A 24,154-nucleotide genomic window follows, 5' to 3' on the forward strand; every position below is an offset into this window, starting at 1 on the left:
CACCTGCCGCCCAAAACTCATTGACGACTGTCAAAAAGATTACCGTTGTTTGACTTTGTGACATGTCCATTAGTATTTTTGTTTAACATGAAAAACTTTGGTGGGTTGAATGACAGCATCTGTAAATTATTGCATTTTTGGCTTTAAATTACATTCTTGGCTTTACATTACATTACATTTTGGGCATAACATTACATTCTTGGCTTAGCAGCCTTCTAAATATCCATAGTACTGTAGTTTGGAGACATTAACTTACATATTTATGACTAAAGAAATGTTGTGAAAAGGAATCGAACCAAGACTATGCACAATGGATTATTTCGGGAAATGCAGAATAAGCGGTTGTCTTTGATGTCACCAGTGTCACATTCAAAACATTTTAGCCCCTTTCCTTCCCTTTCTTCTTGTTCTCCTCCTGAGCCTCTTTCTCTCTCTCTGCATTTTAATGGAAAGTCTTTCTTTTTCAAGGTTTTAATGTCAAGCACAGTGAAATGCCTTTCTTATCAGTGTGGCTGACTGGTGTATAGAAGTTCAAGACAGTAGGGTTGACAGTAACGTTGGGCTTTACCTACTGGAGAAGTGTCTCTGTGCGTCTGTGTGTTGATAGTAGTTCAACTCACATTTTATTGGTCACATACACATATTTAGCAGATGTTGTTGCGGGTGTAGTGAAATGCTTGTGTTCCTCGCTCCAGCAGTGCAGTCATATCTAACCATTACAAGGATAGCTCTTGAATAACACTCTTTGTAGACGTACTTTACGATCTCACGTTGATTGGCCAAATACATTGGCAGGTTTAGTTAATATGTGTTTAGCAGAATTAGTTAATATGTGTTTAGCCGTCATTAAACTTAATTAAAAAGCTTTTTACACCTCATCATTGGATGTTAATCATTGTGTGTTCGCTAATGACTCAATGTGTTGATTGTTGGTCTCCAGTTTGGCCTAAAGTACTCACACATTTCCAAGCCCCCCTCTGAAGGTAAAAAGTGGAGGGTGGGAGGAGGAACGGGGGAAGGGAAAGGGAATTTGGGTGAAGGTGGGGCATTGTTCTAGAGAAAATAAGGTTTTTAATACCACTCAGATAACCAACTCCCCTCCTCTCTCTCTCTCAATTCAGTTTAAGGGCTTTATTGGCATGGGAAACATATGTTAACATTGCCAAAGCAAGTGAAGTAGATAATAAACAAAAGTGAAATAAACTATAAAAATTCTCTCTCTCTCTCACACACACACACACACACACACACACACACACACACACACACACACACACAAACAAACCCCTCCTCAAAATAAATGCTGGAGTTTTGACCCAACCCGTGACCCACTAGGGTCCACTAGGTCACATGACTAACTGGCCTGTAAACCTCCCCCACCACTCCCAACCCCACCCCCTCCTCCTTTCAGGGCCGGCCTAGCTGCCGAGGCCAGGGGTGAGAAAGCCACAGAGATCTCAGAGAACTGATCAGAGAAGGACAGAGAGAGGGAAGGAGCAAGAAACAAAAAGAGAAAGCAAACAGAAAGAAATCGAGAGAGAGGAACAGAGAGAGAGGGATAGAGAGAGGGTAAAAGCACCTAGAGGAGTCATGAAGCCGAATCTGCCACGGAGGATGCAGTATCAACAGTGATATAGTGGCTTTATATATATTTGATACGGCGCTACCAGTGTGGATGGTGGCCAGGAGACTCACTGGCAGACTAGGACCAGTATGAAATGGATACATGGGAAGGTATGGGTGTGTGTCGTGTGTGTTGTGTGGGTGTGTGTTGTGTGTGTGTGTGTGTGTGTGTGTGTGTGTGTGTGTGTGTGTGTGTGTGTGTGTGTGTGTGTGTGTGTGTGTGTGTGTGTGTGTGTGTGTAGAGGGAGGGGGTAGACATGTTGCTCTTCAGGAGATTGAGACTACAGGACATGAAACTGTAATGATTTAGCTTATTTTGTGTTTGTATCTGATACCATTGCTGATTTGATCATGGCTTTCAGTGAACTTCGATCTGGTATTAGAGAATGGGCCTATAGTTGTCTGTAGGGAAACTGTGATTTGTTTCTTGTGAACTGTAGATTTGAACCAAATTCTCGGATTTAGTTTTTTAGGATGGTCAGTCATTCCATTTTCCAAATCAAATTTGGAAATATAATGTAAAACTGTTGTTGTGGTGAGAGGATTTGTTAGAATTCTGTCAACATACCGGTAGCTTCCGCAGTAGCATTACTTTATCCGTGCGACAGTATGTCAGGATAAGAAAAGCACCTTATAGCGATGACTGTCAAAAGATTTGCAACTGCTGCTGTGGAGATTTTCTGCTGAGCTAAACAAAAGTGTGTGTTTGGGGGGTGTGGCTTGGCGCTGTGGAGATAGGAAGCTTTTGTGATTGTGTCTATAGTACATTTAACATTGGAGTCATTTAACAGATGCTCTTATCCACAGCGACTTACAGTAGTGAGTGCATACATTTTCGTACTGGTCCCCCATGGGAATCAACCCGACAACCCTGGTGTTGCAAGCACCATGCTCTACCAACTGAGCCACACAGGACCTGCATTAGCTCATATTAACACACATGAATGTCAGACTTTTTTGAGAGCGAGTTTGTGAGAGAGAGAAGGACAGCAGAATACAGAGAGAGGAGAGGGGGCAGTTTATTTGCGGCCTGTGTCTGTGCAGCCCATCTGGAAAAGGTTTTTGTGCAGGCAACACAGGCAGTATTTACGTGGTGCTGCCGTGTGTGTGTGTGCGGGGGTAGCCTGGGGTCATCCTGGTTCCACAGAGCCCTGTAAAATCCCCCGGGCCTTATTGAGGGACTCACAGCTGGGCCAACCTCTCAGTGCCCCCTCCTCAGAATACAGCCTTTCCCCTGTTTCACCACATTTGACCCCGTGTTTTACCCTCAGTTGGTAGAGCATGCAGCTTGAAATGACAGGATAGTGGCTTGGTTTTCCTGGGACCACCCATACGTAAATAATATATCACACATGACTGGAATTAGCTTTGGATAAAAGTGTCTCCTAAAAGACATATATTATCAGGAGGAAATCATAAGGTCTTTCCTGTACATGGTGGACTTGCAAAAGTCTCCCTGATCATTGCCCTGATTTGAATTTGATCTGGAGAAGAGTGTCCGCTAAATGGCTTCAATGTAAAAGCATAGAAGTACATCATGGATAGAAAATGGTAGCTCACCCATGCGATGCAGGCAGTTTTGGGGATCCTTCTTAGACCAGTGTTGGTCGAGCTTGTTGTGTAGTATTTCCTTCTATAATATCTGCTGTATATTCCCTGTATCTTTCTTATTGGGTTGTAAGCACCCATGAGCTTATGGATAAGTGAATGACTAGTTTATATTCCTTATTTTTCTCCCTCTTCATCTGGTTGTCTCTTTCTGATGCACAGCTTCAATTGAAGTACTTCCTCTGCAAAGCACTTTGAAACAACGGCTAATTTAAAAATGTCTTTGCGCATACATTTGATTGATTTAATTGATCGATCTCTCTTTCCTCATGAAATACAATAATAATCTATCTCAAAGGAGTCGTATATCAGAATGGATTTGTTATGACAATCTGTTTCCATCGTTGTGTGTTTTAGGAGAGGGACTCAGTGGCTGTAGTCTGGACGCTTGGTGGTGTTCATTTTCTGACGCAGAGAGCAATCAGTAACATGTTTTGGATTGGTTAAGTGAGTTGTTAGCATGCCACCATTTTGTTTCTGCCTAATGGTTGCATCTCTGACTGATAGATAGTGCTTGGGTACATTTATTTCTCCATCCATCCATCCATCCATCCATCCATCCATCCATCCATCCATTCTTTAATTCACTCCCACTCATTATCATAATCTCTTGACTCTTATCCTACCAAAGTGAAGCTCATTGCCTCCAATGCCTCTCTATCTGTTACAATCCCATCTTGTAGGTTCCTTTCTGACAGGGGCTAGTGTTTACAGGAGCTCCCTGTCCTAGAGCTATATTAAACAGAAAGTGAATGTGAGCTAAACTAACAACCATGCTGGGATTGCCATAAGAATAGAATCTAGATTGTAGATTATAATTCTCTGGGGGCATTGTGAAGTATTCTAATATCTCCCTCTCATTCCCCTTTTTTTATCTCTCTATTTCGGTCTTTCTCTGCTACTTTCTCTACCATTCTCTTTCTCTTCCTTTCTATTTCTATCTCTCTCCATTACTATCTCTTTCTGCCTTTCTCCTCTGTAGAATACCTTTCTCCCAGCAGCTTGCCAATGCGAGAGCTGCTTTTGTCAATGTGAGTAGGAGGGTTAATACAATGTAGTCTTTCATCTTAATCTTCTCTCTGCTGGGTATGGGAAGGTGCTGGGCTGGCTGACTCGGCTGTGTGTAAAGGGTTTTTCTTTTGGAATTGGGGGGGGTGTAATTAGGATTATGTGTAGATCAATAGCAGGGGTGGGGGCGAGGGTGAGGTGTATGGAGAGTTCAGAAGATTTCTAAATGTAGGCTCTAGTAAAATGTGATGTATTAGTGTAGGGTTAACAGTTGGGGAGGTATTATTTTGGTTTAGCAACCAGCGTGTTTGTGTATGTAGACAAAACTGTAGACCCAAGCTGTTGAACCAACACACAGAAGCACACACACACACACACAACCTCCCCCGACCACCAACATCCAACCGTCTTCACACAGAGAGCATCTGTCAACATGACAAAACAAAGGACTTGTTTTTTTAGAAGAAATCCTCACTCATCAATGTAGCCTATTGAACAGACAGTAGCACGAATATCAATGAATCATCCCATTGTCTTTGGCCTTTGAGAACCAATGAAGCAGTGTCCTTCATGCTACTGATAGAACTGTAAAAAACCTTGATCCTGGTGAACGCCTGATTTGACTCATACCTGCTTTGGCATAATCAGTCATAGGAAAGCATAATTATGAACGTTATTGGAACTGTTATCCCGGTGAGCTTTTGCTTTGGCGTAATCAATCAAACAATAGTCTAGTCTTCTACTCTGTGTTTTAAAGCATTAACCAAATGGTTGGGCTAACGTCTGGAGGAAAACCTGTGAATCGGAGCGAGACATGTTCCCTTTTCTCCTGTTGTTTCCTCAAGGACACACTGTCGAGGGAAATTCAATCATATTTCTGAATGTGGAATTTTCTCAGAGGGAAATGGATGAGTTTGTGTGTAGATGGGTGCTGTTTCCTTTCCTGCTGGAGAGCAATTGATCATCAATCAAAGAAGGGAGGATTCTAGAGGAGATGGGAAAGAGAAAATTGGCAACATACAAGTGACAATCAGTACTGACAAGATTTTGAATTGTCACATTTAGTACGTAATATACTTGGAACTTCTACATTCTGGTGTGTGCACTCCCACATGAGGAAGTGTTAACCCTTAAGGGCCCTACACAAAACAGAGTGACAGGTGTACGGTCTGTTCCAAAATTTGAGCCGCACAAAAACAACGCTCCATCGCTGCGTTTGAGTAAAGTGTGTAGTGGCCTTTAGTGAGCGCTAACATGACTGTTTTTAAACAGCTTTTTCATGATATTATTAGTATTTATTTTGGGGATTAAGTGCAACTTCAGAAGGGAAAATGAAAGAATATTCTGATGCTTTCGCAGAAGCATGACTCGACTTCGGCTAAATACAAAACATAGGTATTATTTTGAGATGCGTATTTCCTCTGAGCACCATTATTCTGTGAAGTTGTATCTGAAGTACCAGTCAAAAGTTTGGACACACCTACTCATTCAAGGGTTTTTATTTATTTGTACTATTTTCTACATTGTAGAATAATAGTAAACACATAACAATGATGTCATAACACATGGAATCATGTAGTAAACAAAAAAAAGAGTTAAACAAATCAAAATATATTTTATATTAGAGATTCTTCAAAGTAGCCACCCTTTGCCTTGATGACTGCTTTGCACACTCTTGACATTCTCTCAACCAGCATCATGAGGTAGTTTTTTATGATTTGTTTAACACTTTTTTGGTTACTACATGATTTCATGTGTCTTCACTATTATTCTACAATGTAAAAAATAGTAAAAAATAAAGAAAAACTGTTGAATGAGTAGGTGTTCTAAAACTTTTGACTGGTGCCTAAATGGCAGACACATCTATATTGATCAAAACATATCTTTATTCACACAGACACATCTATATTGATCAAAACATATCTTTATTCACACAGACACATCTATATTGATCAAAACATATCTTTATTCACACAGACACATCTATATTGATCAAAACATATCTTTATTCACACAGACACATCTAACGAACACATTTGCAGCTGACCTATTGCTAATGACGTCAGGCTACAGGGACACACTTGGGATAATGTCTTAAGATCTGGGCTCTGTGGTCTTCCCAGGGGGTCCTGGGGGGGGGGTCTTTGTTTCAGTGTGAGCTGAGAGCCAGGGACCAGAGAGGATTACAGAGAGAGAAGATTGAGGGAAGAAGAAAGACGGGCAGGACATTGGGTACCTATGCAACGGTACCGTTTAATTACAGTATAAGCAAAATTAGTTAATTATGCATTGTGCACAGATTTTGTGTAATCAGTAATCACACATTATTTCTTTCAATTCACAAGAAATGTATAAACAAACTGAAATTAGTTATAGGAATGTCTTAAATCGGCTTATCTGTTTCACGATATCCAATCACTACTCATATTGGCTATGCGCAAGGCACTTATAGCCAATGAGCTTTGCTGTATTGATTCATTGGTTGAACTGGCACAGTGTAGTATTGTTATAGTTCCCCTCATCTGTTTCTATGAAAACAATCCCTTTACAAGGGTGAGACTTTTTTCACAAACCAGAAAGAGAAAATAAAATGAAGGAGGAGAGAGAGATAAAAGACAGCGAGTGAGAGAGGGGCTGTGTTTTTTAAGAGGAACCTGTCCCATTGAGTCCCCCTTTAAAATGCCAGAGTTACATTTCTTGATTTGCTTTAAAGTTTGGAATGGCACCGGGGCTGACCTCGGCGGAAAACAATGTGGCCTTTAACGGAGCTCAAGGGGAGGGGTGGGGGGTAACCGTAAAACGACCATGGAGTTCAAGATGAGGTTGAGTGCTGGCCGAGGCATTGTGATCTCTTCTCACACCTCAGTGAAGTGATTTAACACAGCTGACCTCGCGGTGACCCCACCAACAGACCCCACAAACACACACACACACTGATGCTCTCACATACGCACAGTCAAATTGAAGAAAGAAAAATAGTAGAGAAATAAAACGCACACACCACCCTTAGGCATCTAACGTAACACAACCCAAAGTAGCACAACGCAACGTCCCGCAACTTCCCGCCACATCATACTTCACATCACAACCTATTTTTGAGTGGCTGTGAATTGTGAGGACGTAAACTAAAGGCTTGGCATCAGTGGAATGTGAACCGTGCCATCAAAGCAGCCAGTCAGGCCATGTGTTCAGGCAGTAACAAGTAACAATCAATGATGGGAGCTGTTTAGAAGCCACCAAGCAGACATCTTAGGGTTTATACACATCATTGATCACAACCAATGATGTACAGTGCATTCAGACCCCTTGACTTTTTACACATTTTGTTAAGTTACAGCCTTATTCTAAAATGCATTAAATAAATATAAATTCATATCAATCTACACACAATACCCCATAATGACAAAGCGAAAACAGGTTTTTAGAAATGTTTGTTTTTTAATACATTTGCAGAAAAACCTTATTAACCTAAGTGTTTCAGACCCTTTGCTATGAGACTTGAAATTGAGGTCAGTTGTATCCTGTTTCCATTGATCATCCTTGAGATATTTCTACAACTTGATTGGAGTCCACCTGTGGTAAATTCAGTTGATTGGACATTATTTGGAAAGGCACACACCGTCTATATAAGTTGACAGTGCATGTTAGTGCAAAAAACCAAGCCATGAGGTTGAATGAATTGTCCGTAGAGCTCCGAGACAGGATTATGTCAAGGCACAGATCTGGGTAAGAGTACCAAAACATTTTTGCAGCATTGAAGGTCTCCAAGAACACTGTGGCCTCCATCATTCTTAAATGGACGGCATTTAGAACCACAAGACTCTTCCTAGTGCTGGCCGCCCGGCCAAACTGAGCAATCGGGGGAGAAGGGCCTTGGTCAGGGAGGTGGCCAAGAACCCGATGGTCACTCTGACAGAGCTCCAGAGTTCCTCTGTAGAGATGTGAGAACCTTCCAGAAGGACAGCCATCTCTGCAGCACTCTACCAATCAGGCCTTTTATGGTAGAGTGGCCAGCTGGAAGCCACTCTGCAGTAAAAGGCAAATGACAGCCCTCTTGGCACTCTCAGACCTAGAGAAACAAGATTCTCTGGTCTGATGAAACCAAGATTGAACTCTTAGGCCTGAATGCCAAGCGTCACATCTGGAGGAACCCTGGCACCATCCCTACAGTGAAGCATGATGGTTGCAGCATCATGCTGTGGGGATGTTTTTCTGGGACACTAGCCAGGATCGAGGGAAAGATGAACGGCGCAAAGTACAGAGAAATCCTTGTTGAAAACCTGCTCCAGAGTGCTCAGGACCTCAGACTGGGGCGAAGGTTCACGTTCCAATAGGACAACGACCCTAAGCATACAGCCAAGACAATGCATGAGTGGCTTTGGGACAAGTCTCTGAATGTCCTTGTGTTGCCCAGCCAGAGCCCTGACTTGAACCAGATCTAACATCTCTGGAGACCTGAAAATAGCTGTGCAGCGACGCTCCCCATCCAACCTGACAGAGCTTGAGAGGATCTGCAGAGAAAAATGGGAGAAATAATAATAATAATAATAATAATAATATTCAATTTTATTCAATTTTAATTCAATTTTAGAATAAGGCTGTAACGTAACAAAATGTGGAATAAGTCAAGGGGTCTGAATACTTTACGAATGCACTGTATATTAACCCTGGATTGCTTATGCTATGTATAGGCCATTGAGAGGCTTTGAAGCTACCGGTCAGCCATGTTGGCACTCCTCAGAAAACAGTCCTCCATAGGAATTCTACAGTATTTCATTTAAATGTTTCAAAGACTAAATTAATTTAAGTATTTCTTTATTTTAGTGGAGACAGTAACATTAGTACTTTCCAAAAATGACTTTAAGGAAAATGTTGTAGTCTTTTTACATTTTTGATTTTTCTGTTTAGCTCACATACTATCATTTAAAAGTCTGCATTAAGGTGTCTGTAATATAATTAACAGGGTAAACTAATGTAGACATTAATACTTGCATTTCTATACTTTTTTTGACATTTTAGAAATAGCCTACAAGTCAATTGGCACCCCTTTGTCAAAATGGAAAGACATTCACTTAATGTCAAAAGATAAAGAAGGAAAGATAATTTCAAATCAAATCACATTTTATTGGTCGCATATACATATTTATCAGATGTTATTGCGGGTGTAGCGAAATGCTTGTGTTTCTGGCTCCAACCGTGCAGTAGTATCGAACACACATCTAAAAGTAAAAGAATGGAAATAAGAAATATATGAATATTAGATTGAGCAATGTTGGAGTGGCATTGACTAAAATACAGTAGTATAGAATACAGTATGTGCAGGGTTACATAACCGGGTGGAAGACTGTTAGTCTATAACAGTCTGATGGCCTTGAGATAGAAGCTGTTTTTCAGTCTCTCGGCCTCTGCTTTGATGCACCTGTACTGACCTCGCCTTCTGGATGATAGCGGGTTGAACAGACAGTGGATCTGATGGTTGATGTCCTTGATGATCTTTTTGGACTTCCTTTGATGTCGGGTGCTCTAGGTGTCCTGGAGGGCAGGTAGTTTGCCCCCGGTGGGTAATTGGGTAATTGGAGACCGCTGTGTCTTGACGAGGGGGCGGGGGTCAGCTCTCCAATTAGCCATGGAGTCGACCAATCAGCTGCTTGAGGGATTTCAGGAAGCCATTTCCTGAAATAAACACATGCAAATACACAAACTACAACACAAACTGGGGAACGTAACAGTGTCTGCAACGTGGCTGGTTTCCCTTTGTAGTCCGTGATTGACTGTAGACCCTGACACATACATCTTGTGTGTGAGCTGTTAAATTGCGACTCCACTTTGTCTCTGTACTGGCTTTTGCCTGTTTGGTTGCCTTACGGAGGGAATAACTACACTGCATGTATTCTGCTATATTCCCAGTCACCTTGCCATGGTTCAATGCGGTGGTTCCAGCATTCAGTTTTGAGTGAATGCTGCCATCTATTCACGGTTTCTGGTTTGGGTAGGTTTTAATAGTCACAGTGGGTACAACATCTTCCATACACTTCCTGATGAACTCAGTCACTGTATCTGTGTATTTATCGATGATATTCTCTGAGGCTACCCTGAATAATTTCTCCTAAATACTTCAACATTGCCTCCAGATGTACTAATCGAGGTCTGGATATGTCCATCTATGTCCAGAAAAGGATACATTAGTTGATTTTTTTGTTAACCTTTATTTAACCATGTCATTTAAGATAAACATATATTATTTACAATGACACTGGGACAATTGTGCGCCGCCCTATGGGATTCCCAATCACGGCCGGTTGTGATACAGCCTGGAATCGAACCAGGGGGTCTGTAGTGACGCCTCAAGCACTGAGATGCAATGCCTTAGACTGCTGCACGACTACTCGGCTCCGATGAGCTCTTGCCCAAGTCCAGCACTGGACAAATCGGTGTGTGAAACTAACTAGCAAGTATAGCTATTGTTGTCGTACAGTATGGCCACCCTTGCTCCTCAACCTCGCACCTCCCCCTTCCTCCCCACAAAGGACCAAACCTAAACCCAGTCAATTTAAATGGTAATACCTTTGGGGCTTTCAAAAAGCTCCTCTCTTCACTTTTTTTAACATATCTTTGAGAGGCTTTGCAGTCCACATTCCCACCATGGTAATAGCTTTAGGTACATGAACATAATGCCACTCTGGTGAGTCTCTCACTCTCCAGCTCGCTCCTTTCTCTTACATCCCCCTTTATTTCTCTCCCTCGCTGTCCCTCATTCGCTCGGTCTCTAGAATGTTATTTTTCTATCTCTTTCACACTCTTTCACTCTCGCTCGCTTTCGCTCTCTCTTTCGCTCGGTCTCTAGAATTTAGAATTCTCTCTATCTATCTGACGTTCTCTCTTTCTCACTCATTCTTTCTATCCACCAGGTCCTAATTACAATCCTTGCATTGTGGGGTAAAATGGTATGGAGTATATGTTGCCTTTCCTTGAGCATTGCAGCTCCTATTGATTACAATTATTGTAGCATTTGGTTTTTGCCTTCCAAGGCCCATTCTCACTGCAAACACATACAACTTGATGGCAGAACAATGTTGAATTAGGCCCCTATACTTAGTGAATGGTGGGGATTGAGACCAAGGTCACAGGCCAGAGATTTCACTGGGACGCCCTAGAAACACGCCACTTCAATACCAGTAACTTCATAACAGTATAAAAGCACATTTTCCTAATTCTCCTAACCTGCTACATCAATTCTCCTAACCTGCTACATCAATTAATTAATTAACAATTAATTCATAATCCACTTTTCATTTAAAGTGCTACAGTGAGTGCATTTAAAATAATAAAACCAAGAGGAAGACAGAGGACACAACTAGACCGGGCTACTGACACAAAGAACGCATCTGACAAGGGACGGGGACAATAAGGAACGCAGGTAAATCAACTGTAGGCCTTCCTAAAGAGAAGAGTATTTAGGCCAGTTTTTAAAGGAGCCCAGAGTATGTGGTGCCTTCAGGTGATCCAGGAGTATTTTCCAGAGGCTTATAAATGTTTTTTTGTCCTTTGCGTTGGACATTAGCTAAAGAAACCCAGACTGACAGGGCAAACAGGAAAATAAACCCAGACTGACAGGGCAAACAGCTAAAGAAAACCAGACTGACAGGGCAAACCGGAAAAGAAACCCAGACTGACAGGGCAAACAGCTAAAGAAACCCAGACTGACAGGGCAAACAGCTAAAGAAACCCAGACTGACAGGGCAAACCGGAAATGAAACCCAGACTGACAGGGCAAACAGGAAAAGAAACCCAGACTGACAGGGCAAACAGCAAAAGAAACCCAGACTGACAGGGCAAACAGGAAAAGAAACCCAGACTGACAGGGCAAACAGCTAAAGAAACCCAGACTGACAGGGCAAACAGGAAAAGAAACCCAGACTGACAGGGCAAACCGGAAAAGAAACCCAGAATGACAGGGCAAACAGGAAAAGAAACCCAGACTGACAGGGCAAACAGCTAAAGAAACCCAGACTGACAGGGCAAACAGGAAAAGAAACCCAGACTGACAGGGCAAACAGGAAAAGAAACCCAGACTGACAGGGCAAACAGGAAAAGAAACCCAGACTGACAGGGCAAACAGCTGAAGAAACCCAGACTGACAGGGCAAACAGCTGAAGAAACCCAGACTGACAGGGCAAACAGCTAAAGAAACCCAGACTGACAGGGCAAACAGCTAAAGAAACCCAGACTGACAGGGCAAACAGGAAAAGAAACCCAGACTGACAGGGCAAACCGGAAAAGAAACCCAGACTGACAGGGCAAACAGCAAAAGAAACCCAGACTGACAGGGCAAACAGGAAAAGAAACCCAGACTGACAGGGCAAACAGGGCAAACAGGCAAACAGGAAAAGAAACCCAGACTGACAGGGCAAACAGCAGAATGACAGGGCAAACAGGAAAAGAAACCCAGACTGACAGGGCAAACAGGAAAAGAAACCCAGACTGACAGGGCAAACAGCTGAAGAAACCCAGAAACCCTGAAGAAACCCAGACTGACAGGGCAAACAGGAAAAGAAACCCAGACTGACAGGGCAAACAGGAAAAGAAACCCAGACTGACAGGGCAAACAGCTGAAGAAAGAAACCCAGACTGACAGGGCAAACAGGAAAAGAAACCCAGACTGACAGGGCAAACAGCTGAAGAAACCCAGACTGACAGGGCAAACAGGAAAAGAAACCCAGACTGACAGAAACCCAGACTGTCAGGGGCAAACAGGAAAAGAAACCCAGACTGACAGGGCAAACCGGAAAAGAAACCCAGACTGACAGGGCAAACCGGAAAAGAAACCCAGACTGACAGGGCAAACAGGAAAAGAAACCCAGACTGACAGGGCAAACAGCTGAAGAAACCCAGACTGACAGGGCAAACAGCTAAAGAAACCCAGACTGACAGGGCAAACAGCTAAAGAAACCCAGACTGACAGGGCAAACAGGAAAAGAAACCCAGACTGACAGGGCAAACAGCTAAAGAAACCCAGACTGACAGGGCAAACAGCTAAAGAAACCCGGACTGACAGGACAAACAGCTAAAGAAACCCGGACTGACAGGACAAACAGCTAAAGAAACCCAGACTGACAGGGCAAACCGGAAAAGAAACCCAGACTAACAGGGCAAACCGGAAAAGAAACCCAGACTGACAGGGCAAACCGGAAAAGAAACCCAGACTGACAGGGCAAACAGCTAAAGAAACCCAGACTGACAGGGCAAACAGGAAAAGAAACCCAGACTGACAGGGCAAACAGGAAAAGAAACCCAGACTGACAGGGCAAACCGGAAAAGAAACCCAGACTGACAGGGCAAACAGGAAAAGAAACCCAGACTGACAGGGCAAACAGGAAAAGAAACCCAGACTGACAGGGCAAACATGAAAAGAAACCCAGACTGACAGGGCAAACAGCTAAAGAAACCCAGACTGACAGGGCAAACAGCTAAAGAAACCCAGACTGACAGGGCAAACAGCTAAAGAAACCCAGACTGACAGGGCAAACAGCTAAAGAAACCCAGACTGACAGGGCAAACAGGAAAGAGCTATAAAAAAAGACCATGATGTCAAAGATAGCTACCAACTTCAGCTTTCACAAAACACATACTTCAGCAAATTGTGTCTTTTTGTGTTTGCATGGGTGGATGTGCGTGTGTGTGTGCATGCGCTGTTGTGTGTGTGTGTGTGTATAAAGTGGTTTTCCTCCCCATCACTGTGTTTCTATTAAGGCCATGCCATAGGACATAGTTCTGGGTGTGTTGGGCCCTTAGCAGGGCAGCTGAGGCCATGCCCATGTGTGTCTCTACCCCCCTCCCCCTCTGTCTATCGCTACCTCTTTCACCATCTCTGTCTATCGCTACCTCTTTCACCATCTCTGTCTATCTCTACCTCTTTCACCATCTCTGTCTATCGCTACCTCTTTCACCATCTCTGTCTATCGCTACCTCTTTCACCATCTCTGTCTATCTCTACCTCTTTCACCATCTCTGTCTATCTCTACCTCTTTCACCATCTCTGTCTATCGCTACCTCTTTCACCATCTCTGTCTATCGCTACCTCTTTCACCATCTCTGTCTATCGCTACCTCTTTCACCATCTCTGTCTATCTCTACCTCTTTCACCATCTCTGTCTATCTCTACCTCTATCACCATCTCTGTCTATCGCTACCTCTTTCACCATCTCTGTCTATCGCTACCTCTTTCACCATCTCTGTCTATCTCTACCTCTTTCACCATCTCTGTCTATCTCTACCTCTTTCACCATCTCTGTCTATCGCTACCTCTTTCACCATCTCTGTCTATCGCTACCTCTTTCACCATCTCTGTCTATCTCTACCTCTTTCCCCATCTCTGTCTATCTCTACCTCTTTCCCCATCTCTGTCTATCTCTACCTCTTTCACCATCTCTGTCTATCTCTACCTCTTTCACCATCTCTGTCTATCTCTACCTCTTTCACCATCTCTGTCTATCGCTACCTCTTTCACCATCTCTGTCTATCTCTACCTCTTTCACCATCTCTGTCTATCTCTACCTCTTTCCCCATCTCTGTCTATCTCTACCTCTTTCCCCATCTCTGTCTATCTCTACCTCTTTCCCCATCTCTGTCTATCTCTACCTCTTTCCCCATCTCTGTCTTTCGTTCATTTCAGTTACCAGCCTCAGAAATTGCAGCGCAAATAAATGCTTCACAGAGTTCAAGTAACAGACCCATCACAACATCCACTATTCAGAGGAGACTTTGTGGATTAATATCTGCAAAGAAGCCACTACCAAAGGACACCAATAAGAAGAAGAGACTTGCTTGGGCCAAGAAACACGAGCAATGGGCATTAGACCGGTGGAAATCTGTCCTTTGGTCTTATGAGTCCAACTTTGAGATTTTTGGTTCCAACCGCCGTGTCTTTGTGAGACGCAGAGTAGGTGAACGGAGGATCACTGCATGTGTGGTTCCCACTGTGAAGCATGATGGTGTGGGGGTGCTTTGCTGGTGATGCTGTCTGTGATCTTATTTAGAATTCAAGGCACACCTAACCAGCATGGCTACCACAGCATTCTACAGCGATTACGCCATCCCATCTGGTTTGCGCTTAGTGGGACCATAATTAGTTTTTCAACAGGACAATGACCCAACACACCTCCAGGCTGTGTAAGAGCTATTTGACCAAGCGTGCTGCATCAGATGACCTGGCCTCCACAATCACCCGACCTCAACCCAATTGAAATGGTTTGGGATGAATTGGACCGCAGAGGGAAGGAAAAGCAGCCAACAAGTGCTCAGCATATGTGGGAACTCCAAGACTGTTAGAAAAGCATTCCAGGTGAAGCTGGTTGAGGGAATGCCAAGAGTGTGCAAAGCCGTCATCAAGGCAAAGGGCGGATACTTTGAAGAATCAAAAATCCAAAATATATTTAGATTTTTTTTAACACTCTTTTGGTTACTATTTCATAGTTTTGATGTGTTCACTACTATTCTACCATGTAGAAAAAAGTAAAAATAAAGAAAAACCCTTGAATGAGTAGGTGTGTCCAAACTTTTCATTGGTACTGTACATGCGTACGTGCATGTGTGTGTGTGTGTTTTTTGGGGGTTGGTACTGTGGTGGATTTTTGACAGAGCTAATTCTCCTGCCAGCCTGATGTGCCGGCAGAGAAGAAAGGGGCAGAAGGCCTGTGCTTAATTCCCCAGCCGTGCTCAGAGGATTTAGACGGTGAAGGAAGGTTGGGGGATTATGCAATTTAAGATTTTACAAACGCATCTATTTCCTCCGCAACGGGCTTCCCCTCTCATCCCGAAGAGTGTGAATCGCTCCTCTCAGTTAATATGATGTGTGTGGCACAAACACACAGACACACACACACTTCACACATACTGTAGTTCACACAGCTCAGAGAGATCACTAATATAAGTCGACTGACGCTTGAAGCCAACTAACACACTATCTTTCCTGTCTATTTTATATTCTCTCAACCTGCTTCTCCTCCGCTTGTACATACAGTACTGTAAAATGGAGATCCACAGCTGGGTATCAGCTACAGATAGCAACAAAAAGGGTTAGGTGTTGAAGCTGATTGCGAATGGAGAGCAGTATATGCACACAGACACACGCACACACTCACACAAACAAAAACACACACACACAGCCTCTTTGGTGAGTGGAGATTGCCAATGATGATGCACACTGCAGCTAAATCACCCCTTATTTAGAAGACTAGAGGAGATTATCACAAAAAGGCGCTGAATAGGAAAATGGCCCATTTTCAGACTTACAATGGAGCTTGTTTATTGGCGAATAAATATCAATACTTTGTTGTCGGTGTCGAAAAATAGACCCGAAATCAAAGTAACGTTGCTTTACAATACGTTGTTTTGTCATCTCCATTGCTGTAGCTAGTAAATCTAGGCCAATGTGTTTACTTGTCCCAGCCTCTTGTAAATGCTTGTCAATGCACCTCATCCCATTACTGAAGCAGTGGGAACTATAATTGAGAAATGACTCCGATATGAAATCCTTCACAGCTGATTTTCAGCAACTTTTAAGTGTCATATTATGTTTTTTCCCTCAGATCTCCTGATAGGGTGAAATGTCAAGCGATTTCAGGCTCAAACCATTCTATCTGGGTGGATGATGATACTGAAGTGGTTTTGACCTGGTTGGAGGGACTCATGCTCGCTCTGAAAAACTCCAACAGAGGTTGGCACTGCCAGTGCCCCGTAGGATGCCAATACAGATAGAGGGTAGGGGTTCAAACTCCCAAGGAGCTTGACTCACTTGGTGGTCCCAGAAAGATAGCAAAGACTTACTATCAACAGGATACCAGTTACAAACAACTTATACTTAGGCCATTTATCCAAAGTGTCGGATTTAAATCGTAGGGGGGGGGGGTCTGTGACAGATGCAAATACAGAATGACACCCACTGAGTTTGAGACCCCTTCTGTGAAGAATCCTGTTTGGAGGTCTTTGCGAGGTAGTGTAGTTTTAGTTCGTTAACAGTTGAGACAAAATGTTTTATATAGTATGTATAAGCTGGAAGTAGAAGCCTAAGTGGTGTTGTCCATTACTTTACTCCAATTAGGGGAGGGGTGGTAGGTATGTAGGTATATATGTATATGTATATATATATATACATACATACATACATACATACATACATGCATACATACATACATACATACATACATACATACATACATACATGCATACATACATACATACATACATACATACATACATACATACATACATACATACATGCATACATGCATACATACATACATACATACATGCATACATGCATACATACATACATGCATACATGCATACATGCATACATGCATACATGCATACATGCATACATACATACATACATACATACATACATACATACATACATGCATACATACATGCATACATACATACATACACATGCATACATGCATACATACATACATACATACATACATGCATACATACATGCATACATACATACATACATGCATACATGCATACATGCATACATACATACATACATACATACATACATGCATACATGCATGCATGCATGCATACATGCATACATGCATACATGCATACATACATACATACATACATACATACATACATACATACATACATACAGTGAGGGGGGGAAAGTATTTGATCCCCTGCTGATTTTGTACCACTGACAAAGAAATGATCAGTCTATAATTTTAATGGTAGGTTTATTTGAACAGTGAGAGACAGAATAACAAAATCCAGAATTTTTTTATAAATTAATTTGCATTTTAATGAGGGAAATAAGTATTTGACCCCTCTGCAAAACATGACTTAGTACTTGGTGGCAAAACCCTTGTTGGCAAAACCCTTGTTGGCAATCACAGAGGTCAGACGTTTCATGTAGTTGGCCACCAGGTTTGCACACATCTCAGTGGGATTTTGTCCCACTCCACTTTGCAGATCTTCTCCAAGTCATTAAGGTTTCGAGGCTGACGTTTGGCAACTCAAACCTTCAACTCCCTCCACTGATTTTCTATGAGATTCAGGTCTGGAGACTGGCTAGGCCACTCCAGGACCTTAATGTGCTTCTTCTTGAGCCACTCCTTTGTTGCCTTGGCGTGTGTTTTGGGTCATTGTCATGCTAGAATACCCAGGCTGGAAGGAGGTTCTCACCCAAGATCTTTACATTTACATTTACATTTAAGTCATTTAGCAGACGCTCTTATCCAGAGCGACTTACAAATTGGTGCATACACCTTATGACAACCAGTGGAACAGCCACTTGCATCTAAATCTTGTTGGGGGAGAAGGATTACCTACCCTTACTTACCCTATCCTAGGTGTAAGATCTGATGGTACATGGCCCTGTCCATCGTCCATTTGATGTGGTGAAGTTGTCCTGTCCCCTTAGCAGAAAAACACCCCCAAAGCATAATGTTTCCACCTCCATGTTTGACTGTGTCCTCCAAACACAGCGAGTTGAGTTGATGCCAAAGAGCTCCATTTTGGTCTCATCTGACCACAACACTTTCACCCAGTTGTCCTCTGAATCATTCAGATGTTCATTGGCAAACTTCAGACAGGCATGTATATGTGCTTTCTTGAGCAGGAGGACCTTACGGGCGCTGCAGGATTTCAGTCCTTTACGGCACATATGTCAGAGTCAAGGCCCGCGGGCCACATCCGGCCCGCGAGAAGGTTTTTACGGCCCCTGGGATGATCTTGATTTATTATTAGAACCGGCCCGCAGACCGCAGCAAGCCGGCAGCCCGCAGATCTTTACACGCACCAATACTACATTTCCCACAATGCAACGGTGACGCACCGAGCAGTAGGCTGCTTCATTTCAATATTTATTGGCACAGCAGTTGTCAGCATCACAGTAAAATTAACTTTCAGATACCCATCAAAAATGGCAAAACGGAAGGTGGACACTGAGAACCGGGGTTTCAAACAAGGTGGGAGTCGGAGTATTTGTTCACGGAGGTAGCTGGAAAACCTGTGTGTCTTCTGTGTGGAGAAAGTGTGGCGGTACTGAAAGAGTATAATCTGAGACGACATTATGAAACGAAACACGCGGACAAAAACAAGAATATGGACATGGAACAAAGGCTACAAAAGGCAGAGGAATTAAAACGAGGCCTCAAATCTCGACAGGCTCTGTTCAAAAAAGCCAAATCACAAGGCCAGGCTGCTGTCAAGGCCAGTTTTATTTTGGCAGAAGAGATCGCTAAATCAGCCCGGCCATTTACGGAGGGGATTTCATCAAAAACTGCATGATTAAAGTTTGTGACGAAGTTTGCCCAGAAAAAAGGCAACTCTTTTTAAATGTGAGTCTGAGCAGAAACACCATTGCCGAGAGAGTAGACCAGTTGTCCATCAATCTAAAAGAGCAGCTTGTGAAAAAGGAAAAGATTTCATTGCATATTCCTTGGCTGTGGATGAGAGCACCGACATTTCTGACATTGCCCAGTTGTCAATTTTCATCCGCGGAGTGGACTCCAGCCTAAAGCGTGACAGAGGAGTTTTTGGCTTTACGTCCTATGCATGGCACAACTACGGGGCATGATTTGTATGAAGAGGTGTCAAGATGTGTAAATGAGATGGAGCTGCCTTGGGAAAAACTCGTGGGTTTGACAACCGACGGAGCACCTGCGATGTGTGGACACAGGAGCGGACTGGTGGCGAAGATACGGGAAAAGATGCAAGAGGAAAACGCGACAGGTGAGCTGACAGCTTATCATTGTATCATACACCAGGAAGCGTTGTGCGGTAAAGCCTTGAAAATGGAGCATGTAATGAGCATCATCACGCGCACAGTTAACTTTATCAGAGCCAAAGGTTTGAATCACCGCCAGTTCAAGGCATTTCTGACGGAGTTAGAAACGGAGCATGGTGATTTGCCTTATCACACAGAGGTGCGATGGCTAAGCCAGGGAAAGGTGCTTCAAAGATGTTTCGAGCTTCGTGAGGAGATTTGTCTGTTCTTGGACAGCAAAGGGAAAGACACAACACAACTCCGAGACGAAATGTTTCTGTGTGAAATGGCTTTTCTGTGTGACATTACGAGTCATCTGAATGCAATGAACTTGCAGCTGCAGGGTCGGGATCGTGTCATCTCTGATATGTACAGTACAGTGAAGGCATTTAAAACCAAACTGACTCTGTGGGGGAGACGCAGATGCGGAAAGAAAATTTGAGCCACTTTCCCAGCTGCCAGACCATGAAAGAGAAGCTCTCTACCAGTGCGTTCCCGAGCGCACAGTTGGCTGATAAAATAGGTATGCTTGCCGCTGACTTTCGACGCCGATTTGCTGACTTTGAAGCACAAAAAGCAGGTTGGAACTGCTCGGTAACCCATTTGCTGTTGACGTGGAAAGCTCACCACCAAACCTCCAAATGGAGTTGATTGACCTCCAATGCAATGATGCACTGAGGGCAAAATATGCGGCAGTGGGTGCTGCGGAGTTCGCCCGTTTCCTCCCCGACACAATGCCCCAGCTGCGCATCCAGGCTGCTCAAACGTTGTCTATGTTTGGCAGCACATACCTGTGTGAACAACTGTTTTCTTTGATGAACTTGAACAAAACATCACACAGAAGTCGACTTACTGCTGAACACCTCCACTCAATTCTGAGGATTTCCTCAGCTCAGAGCCTTACCCCGAACATTGATGAACTTGTGGAAAAGATGGGACACCACCAAGTATCACCCTCAACCTCAAACAAGTGAACATTACTGTGCAATCACATATTTAGAGTTTTTACTCAGTTCAAGTTTAAAAGTTAAAGTTTAATATTTGTTTTCACTGCATGTTACTTCTCCTTAAACAAAGTGTTGTTTTTGATTAATAGATTTTTGCACTTTATTTTATTGTATTTCAATCCAATTATATTTTAAAAATATTTCAGTTGAGTGGATGATAGAAAATTGCTATTATTGTTTTTTTCTTTGAAGTAAATTTAGCCCACTTTTGCTAAAATAGAAAATATAGGCTACTGATGGTGCCTTGAATACCGGTTTCTTTCATTTAATGTTCATGTTATGGGGATTTTTATATAAAGGAAATTTGTCTTTTGTGTCTGTTGAAAATTAAAGATTACTGACAGAGCCATAAGAAAATATTGCTTTATTTATCTGATCATATTGGAATATATTTGTTAGGTTTTCAGTAGGTTCAATTAGGTTCACTAGACTATATGCGTCATTTAAAAATTTTTCAATGAACATTCGAACAGTCCGGCCCTCGGCTTGTAGCTAAATTTTTATTTGGCCCTCCGTCCATTTGACTTTGACACCCTGCTTTACGGCATAGTGTGTTACCAATTGTTTTTCTTGGTGACTATCGTCCCAGCTGCCTTGAGATCATCGACAAGATCCTCCCATGTAGTTCTGGGCTGATTCCTCACCGTTTTTAATATTTTATTATTATTATTATTATTATTTTTTAACCTTTATTTAACTAGGCAAGTTAGTTAAGAACAAATTCTTATTTTCAATGACGGCTTAGGAACAGTGGGTTAACTGCCTGTTCAGGGGCAGAACGACAGATTTGTACCTTGTCAGCTCGGGGGTTTGAACTTGCAACCTTCCGGTTACTAGTCCAATGCTCTAACCACTAGGCTACCCTGCCACCCCGCACCGTTCTCATGATCATTGCAACTACACGAGGTGAGATCTTGCATGGAGCCCCAGGCCGAGGGAGATTGACAGTTCTTTACTGTTTCTTCCATTTGCGAATAATCGCACCAACTGTTGTCACCTTCTCACCAAGCTGATTGGCGATGGTCTTGTAGCCCATTCCAGCCTTGTGTAGGTCTACAATCTTGTCTCTGACATCCATGGAGAGGTCTTTGGTCTTGGCCATGGTGGAGAGTTTGGAATATGATTGATTGATTGCTTCTGTGGACAGATGTATTTTATACAGGTAACAAACTGAGATTAGGAGCACTCCCTTTAAGAGTGTGCTCCTAATCTCAGCTCGTTACCTGTATAAAATACACCTGGGAGCCAGAAGTCTAATTTCCTTTTATAAATATAAAACGAGGTAAAAGGAAGGAGTGTGGAGCGTACAGTCATCTGAGAGAAACCAACCCAGGGAACAGAGTAAAGCAGAGTGTATAGTATATAAAACATGAATTGAGACGGGGTCAAATACTTATTTGCCTCATTAAAACATTTTTGACATGCGTTTTTCTGGATTTTGTTGTTGTTATTCTGTCTCTCACTGTTCAAATAAACCTACCATTTAAATTATGGACTGATCAGTTCTTTGTCAGTGGGCAAACGTACAAAAATCTGTAGGGGATCATTGTATATATTTACAAGAAAATATATGGGGGATTAGAAATGATGCAGACAATTTACATTGATGGAAGACACAATCTATCTGCAGTATTACATCTGATCTACCCCCTAAAAAAAACAACAAGAAACAGTTTGTCTCGACCAAGCGTCTGTTTTAACATGCGCGCTCATCCGTACAATTCATTCCTGCTCCCACTTCCTCTCCCAATCCTCCTTACCTCATTTCTACACACGGGAGACCAGTATGAAAAATGTATGCACTCACTAAGTCACGCTGGATAAGAGCATCTGCTAAATTACTCAAATGCAAATGTACACACAAACCATACCTTGCATGTGTTCCTCATTTACTCTCCTCATGCCCTCCACCAAACCCCCTCCGCCCCTCGCCCTCCACCAAACCCCCTCCGCCCCTCGCCCTCCACCAAACCCATCTCCGCCCCTCGCCCTCCACCAAACCCATCTCCGCCCCTCGCCCTCCACCAAACCCATTTCCGCCCCTCGCCCTCCACCAAACCCATTTCCGCCCCTCGCCCTCCTCCCCTCACCCATCTCCGCCTCTCGCCCTCCGCCCCTCACCCTCCACCAAACCCATCTCTGCCCCTCGCGCTCCACCAAACCCATCTCTGTCCCTCGCCCTCCACCAAACCCCTCCGCTCCTTGCCTATAACATGCTAACCAGCTCCTATTTGCATAATGTGTGGCCGCATATATTTTAGTACAGTGGGAATCACAGGCCCTCGGCATACTTGTGTGTGCATGAATAAAGCCTTCAGTGGTCCTGGGCTGGGGAAACTCAATGGTTTCCCTACCCTCAGACATCTTGTATTGTGTGGTAGGGAAAAGGAGGGAAAAATTATAGAAGATATTTTTTTAGGTCAGCAGTAACTTGTACCTGTATGAAACAACTGGGCTGGTCTGCTCTGGTCCGGTCTGGTCTCCTCAGGTCCTGTCTGGTCTGCTCTGGTCCTGTCTGGTCTGCTCTGGTCTGCTCTGGTCCACTCTGCTCTGTTCTGGTCTGGTCCGGTCCGGTCTCCTCTGGTCTGCTCTGGTCCGGTCTGCTCTGGTCTGCTCTGGTCCGCTCTCCTCTGGTCCGGTCTGGTCTGGTCCGCTCTGCTCTGGTCTGGTCTCCTCAGGTCCGGTCTGCTCTGGTCCTGTCTGGTCTGTTCCGCTCTGGTCCTGTCTGCTCTGGTCTGGTCCTGTCTGTTCTGTTCCGCTCTGGTCCTGTCTGGTCTGCTCTGGTCTGGTCCTGTCTGGTCTGGTCTGTTCCGCTCTGGTCCTGTCTGCTCTGCTCTGGTCCTGTCTGCTCTGGTCCTGTCTGCTCTGGTCCTGTCTGGTCTGGTCCTGTCTGGTCTGTTCCGCTCTAGTCCTGTCCCGGTCTGGTCCTGTCTGGTCTGTTCCGCTCTAGTCCTGTCCCGCTCTGGTCCTGTCTGCTCTGGTCCTGTCTGGTCTGGTCCTGTCTGGTCTGGTCCTGTCTGGTCCTGTCCCGCTCTGGTCCTGTCTGGTCTGGTCTGGTCCGGTCTGCTCTGGTCCGGTCTGCTTTGTTCCTCATACCTATCCTCCTCACTCATTCCTCATGTTCCCAAGC

The 24,154-nt window shown here is 43.5% G+C and overlaps 1 protein-coding gene across 3 annotated transcripts in view; it reads left to right on the forward strand.

Annotated features, from left to right (window-relative positions):
* The window catches only part of LOC118378856 (nuclear receptor subfamily 6 group A member 1-A-like), a 217,051-nt gene that overhangs the window by 176,814 nt on the left and 16,083 nt on the right, over positions 1–24,154 (forward strand). The window contains exon 1 of one of the 3 annotated variants that reach the window (XM_035765839.2): positions 1,525–1,734. The exons of the other annotated variants lie outside the window; for them this stretch is intronic. Coding sequence (XP_035621732.1) covers positions 1,719–1,734 — 16 coding nt within the window. The 5' untranslated portion in view covers positions 1,525–1,718. Of the gene's footprint in view, positions 1–1,524; positions 1,735–24,154 lie in introns of those variants that run through there. 3 annotated transcript variants of the gene reach the window in all.

Source organism: Oncorhynchus keta, chromosome 9, assembly GCF_023373465.1.
Source record: "Oncorhynchus keta strain PuntledgeMale-10-30-2019 chromosome 9, Oket_V2, whole genome shotgun sequence".
NCBI classification, from domain to species: domain Eukaryota; kingdom Metazoa; phylum Chordata; class Actinopteri; order Salmoniformes; family Salmonidae; genus Oncorhynchus; species Oncorhynchus keta.